Source organism: Nyctibius grandis, chromosome 3, assembly GCF_013368605.1.
Source record: "Nyctibius grandis isolate bNycGra1 chromosome 3, bNycGra1.pri, whole genome shotgun sequence".
Taxonomy (NCBI): domain Eukaryota; kingdom Metazoa; phylum Chordata; class Aves; order Nyctibiiformes; family Nyctibiidae; genus Nyctibius; species Nyctibius grandis.
The window spans coordinates 52,302,258-52,307,600 of record NC_090660.1 but is presented as its reverse complement, the minus strand read 5'-3'; the positions used below and the strand labels follow the sequence as shown (position 1 = coordinate 52,307,600).

The following is a 5,343-nucleotide window of genomic DNA, read 5'->3' as shown; positions in this document are numbered from 1 at the left end:
CCGAGTGCCAACCCATCTGAAGAGACAGAGAATTTATTTAACTGAACAAACAAGGGAGCTGAACATCAAGATCATGAACATCTGAAAGACCAGCCTGTTGAGTCAGGAGTCCTCCAGCTGGGAGGTGAAGCTTCTCTTAGATTCTTCCCGAGAGAATCCAAAGATCTGCTCCCGTGCCCCTTTACTTACAATGCCTATAAATCACCTGCATGCCTCCACCCACTGCTAACTGGGTGCCCCTTCAGCTACTTGCTTCTCAAACTGTAATGTTTATAGCTGCTTCCTGCAGCAATATAGTGATGAAGCTCTCTAATTTTTGGAAAAAAGAAAAAGTATTTTTTTAATTTCACCCTCAAACAGAAACAAACTACTTCTATGCTAACTGTAGATTGAACAAACTACATCTATACTAACTATAGATTAAACAAACTATATCACTACCCCAGTTTCCAGACAGGTAATTTTTCTGCAAGCTTTGTAAGTAAGGGAGTTTCTTTGTCTAGCATAGACACTTGTACCAGGGTTTACACCTGGCCTGTGGAAGAAGAATTCAAAGGCTGATTCATAATTTGTAGGTAAGAGACCAGGCATTGCTCTAAGGAATAACAGCCAAACCATCCAGTCTGTTATGTGATTTATTTCTTGTAATCAGCTGGTCTACTGAGTCCTAACAGGTACAGCAAGAACTCTTGTAAAGGCAGCTAAGATGAGCTGCAAAGAACTCTGTTAAACTGAATATACAGAGGAATTTGTAAATGGGAAGATGAACAGAATTTAAAGAGAGTGTAATAAACAAAAAAAATAAGATACTGGAAGAGAAATAATTGGAAGTGGAAAGAGCACAGTGACTGCACAATTCGTGGTAGTTACAAGAGCAGTGAAAGAAGTAAAATTTTACTTTTAGGTATATGATTTCCAGGGTATACAGTGGGAAAATCAGAAACTATGCAAAAATAACCAAAGACAACTAAGAAAAGTTACCTAAAGATAACCTAGGAGAACTACAACTTGCTGTACATTAAAGAACAGAAAGAGAACTGCAGATGGACATCCTCTATTCTTTTCTTTTGGTCATAGCAAAGAACTATGAGCTCAGATTTGGCACACAGATGTGTTAAATACAACAGGGATGCCAGCTGCTGTTCACTAGCTGGCATTATCTGCTCAGCTCTAACAGCTGCAGTTGAGCATATTTTGCTGCCTCTGTTTTGTGATAATCGAAATTCTCTTTCCTGTAGTGGGGAGAAGGGGCATGCAAAGTTCATCTCCAGACTGTAACTGCATAATGTAGAGGAGCCATTTTGCTCAAATGAATAAAAATGCTTTTCACTGTCTACTTTGGTGCAGGGACTATTTGTCTTTAAGCGTCCTTAGAGTGAAGCTAGAAGTAACAACAGAGGAAGCTTCTGTGGAATATAATAATCAGAAATATGGATTTAATGGCATTAAAATAATAAACTTTATCTGAACACTGAAAACACAAAAATGGCACAAGATACAGCAATAAAGTTTGTGTTTTTTGGTGGCTACTCTTTAAGAAAAACGCCATAGGTTAAAAATAAGCATTTGAAGCTGCTATATACCATGAAAAAACCCCAACCCATTAATTTGTGGAAAGGTAGTGACTTGGAGAAGCAGAGACTTTTTATATCAAGCTAACTTCAAATTCTGCATGGTATGTGACTAGCTGGTTAGCAGATAACGTAAAGGGCATTTGGTAGTGTCAGGAAGGTGTGTGCTTTACATTCCTCAGTCTGCATGCAGAAGCAGAGCCCATTGGCTAAAGAAAGACTCTCACTGATTTTGCCACCTTTTGGGTAAGTCCCAGAATGAGCATGGACCGCCTGACTGCTAGACCCACGGAGGAACTTCAGCCATTGCAATACTGAGCGTTGAGTTTTCCGGCTTTTAGACCCTGTGAAACCTGGCGGTACTCACATCGGTCTTGGGAAGCCCTGGCTCCCAGCACGGTGTGTTGTGTACTCCCACATCTGCATCAAAATCACTATTCTAGCAAGGGCGCCAGAACACAACCTTTTATTTGTTCTATTTTTTCACACAAATTACTTGAGTTATATCTTCTGTTGGCGGTGTGATGGACTTGACTGTATGTTCTCTGAGTTTTTTAACTGTGTTTCCTATTCTTGCAAAATTATAACTGTGAGTGTAAGACAAATGCTTATAGAAGTAATAAGCCTCCCACCAGTAACATTTTTCTACTTTCACCTCTTTTGGAGTATTACAGCAGTATGAACTTATTGTCAGTGAGACTAGCAACAGCAGAGAAAACAGACACAAAAAAATAAATGTTTTTGGAAAGGAACATGCCTAGTGCATTTTCCCTTTTAATATTTTAAAAAGATCATAATGAATTTTAGATCAGAATCACTGTTCACTTAGAAAGACATGAGAAGACCACTAGATGGTGGTAAAACCTCAAGCCTTTGCTAACAGAATTTGTGAAAAGAGAAGTTCAGAGGGGCAAAGAAGGGGAGGAGGAGCCACCGTTTCAGTACTGAAGTCGTTATTGCTTGGAGTCTATAAAAAGGCAGTTGCACAGTAGGTAATTTATAAGTGGCCAGCCTTGACTCTATGGATTTACTAATTCCTTTTCCTCTGTTTTTGTCATCCATTCCCGCCAAGGAGTCCCCAGCCCCAGAAGTTAGGTGAGGAGTGGGGCTGAAACTTCTGCTCTCTGGAGGAAGGGTTGCAGGCGATGAAGAGGAAGAGCAGCTGAAGGAGCAGGTCTGGTAAATAGGTACAGTTAATTCTTGATTGCAAACAAAAGGTTAATTTAAAAACTGAAAATTATTTATATTGATAATCTTTGAATTTTATTTGCAGCAAGTCACTGACAATCAGCTTTGTGTTCCCCTTATTAAGAATCCGATGGCTTACAACTTGCCCTGAATATTCTCATTACCGAAAGAGCATCGAATAAAATACCCACGACCTAGAGCAGAAAAGTTATTTTTATGACAGAATTCCACCCATACCGATTCTGTAACCTTAGTCTATGCTGAAATGTATGGATTTGCCCTGGTTAGGGGTTTAATACTCTTCTCTTAAGTGAGCATCTTAGTATTGCACAGATAAGCTGTTTATAACACAGTTCATGCAAACTTAAGAAGCACAAAAATCAGGAAAGAATTTAAACCTCTCACTGAAAATGTTCAACTCTTAATTGTGGTAATAATTCAAACTTCTGTATATTGTATTCAAGTGAGAATGTTCTGCTGAACCTAATACTATATTCTCCTGCATTTCTGGGCTCTGAGGATTGAGACTCTGAAAACAACTGCTTGTTGTTTTGTGTTCAGCAGAATTTCCAGGACATTGTGCTCACTTCTGGGGGACCAAATAAAATAAACAAAACTATGAATGAAGAGCACACGAATCTCTTCATTAGTTTGTGGTTTTAATTTCCCCGTAAGGATGGGTAGAAAAACTCTGAGCTAATCAGAGGTTAATTTAGAATCAGTAGAGGAATATGGTGTGGAAGAGGCAGGACGTGTACAAGCCAAATTAAATAGAAATGGGTGATATTTGTTTTGTCAGCTTCTGCCTGTTCTCGTCATACTATATTTTTTTTGGCAGGGTCTTTTGCCTTTTGAAAAATGCATTTACCACACTCCTTGGCAAGTCCCTCAGAAAGAACAGAACGTGTTTGCTTCCAGAGATGAACACATCCTCTCAACTGTATGTTTCTGAACTAAACCTGAGTGCCTTTGGCAGCAACTTTACTGTGCCTACTATCAAGAGCAAGTCATCGCCATGTGAGCAGGTGGTCATTGCAGCTGAGGTATTCCTAACTCTGGGCATTGTAAGCCTACTTGAAAATATCTTAGTTATATGTGCAATAATTAAGAACAAGAACTTGCATTCACCCATGTATTTTTTCGTTTGCAGTTTAGCAGTGGCTGACATGCTGGTTAGTGTGTCTAATGCTTGGGAGACCATAACGATATACTTAATAAACAATAGGCACATAATTATGGAAGATGCCTTTGTCCGTCATATAGACAATGTCTTTGATTCAATGATCTGCATATCTGTGGTGGCTTCCATGTGCAGTTTGCTGGCTATAGCAGTAGATAGGTATATCACTATCTTCTATGCCCTGCGTTATCACAACATCATGTCAGTGAAAAGATCAGGGCTTATTATTGCATGCATCTGGACCTTTTGCACAGGCTGTGGCATTATCTTCATTCTTTATTATGAATCAACTTATGTGATCATGTGTCTCATCACTATGTTTTTTACCATGTTGTTCCTCATGGTCTCCCTGTACATCCATATGTTCCTCCTGGCTCGTACTCATGTGAAGAAAATAGCTGCTTTGCCAGGGTACAATTCTGTCCGTCAAAGAAGCAGCATGAAAGGAGCCATCACTCTGACTATGCTTCTTGGCATCTTCATTGTTTGCTGGGCTCCATTCTTCCTTCATCTCATCCTGATGATCTCCTGCCCTCAAAACCTCTACTGTGTTTGCTTCATGTCTCACTTCAACATGTACCTCATTCTCATTATGTGCAACTCAGTGATTGATCCCATGATCTATGCCTTTCGTAGCCAGGAAATGAGGAAGACCTTCAAAGAGATAATTTGTTGCTATAGCCTGAGAATGGTCTGTGGGTTATCAAACAAGTATTAAGAAAACAAAACCAAACCAGGGAAGAGAATCGAAATGCAACATCTTGCCGCATCTTGTAATTCTGCTGAAATGCCTATGGAACATCTTTCTCCATTCATAACTTCTGCGTCAATCAGAAACCAATTTTTAAATGTGATTTTACATTTCTTTCCCTCCACACACCTCTCTCACACTGGTGGTAGGAGCTACTGGGTGCATCTGTAGTACAGGGAGAAAGAATATTTTGAATCTCATTTACCCTACTGAAGACTGGATCTTATAAGAGGATTATACAGAGAAAGCCTTTTTTTTCTTTATGCTACTAAATGCAACGAGTGTGATCTGCCATGCAAATGAGCCCATCAGCTTCTCAAGTGTGTGTTTCTCTTGATATTCTTTGTCTCTCTAGATACAGCAGGGCTTATTTTGATACTCAGAATTAACAGGTTTTTTACTATTTCCTTCTGAAGACATAAAATCAGAGAAGTAGCTCCAATTATCAGGGTTCACATACCTCACTCCACAGTTATGACCAATATATATGCACATATCAACGGTCTTGTATTCCAGCCATGACTGTTACTGTCATAAAATCTGTATTATGTAAGAGGACAGTGTTACCACGAGATTTTCCAGGTTGAATACAATACTTTGTCATATTTGACTATTTGTGTTCTTCTCACTGTGGGGTAAGATGTACCACAAGT

General features: G+C 39.3%; 1 protein-coding gene across 1 annotated transcript; it reads left to right on the top strand.

The window, feature by feature from the left end:
* Nucleotides 1–3,679: 3,679 nt before the first annotated feature.
* Nucleotides 3,680–4,657, top strand: MC5R (melanocortin 5 receptor). The gene has a single exon (XM_068396781.1). It carries the CDS (start codon nucleotides 3,680–3,682, stop codon nucleotides 4,655–4,657), a length of 978 nt encoding a protein of 325 aa, XP_068252882.1.
* Nucleotides 4,658–5,343: the final 686 nt, after the last annotated feature.

Excerpts from the sequence above, each read along its gene's own strand:
- MC5R (XM_068396781.1), top strand. The coding sequence starts at position 3,680 with ATGAACACATCCTCTCAACTGTATGTTTCTGAACTAAACCTGAGTGCC.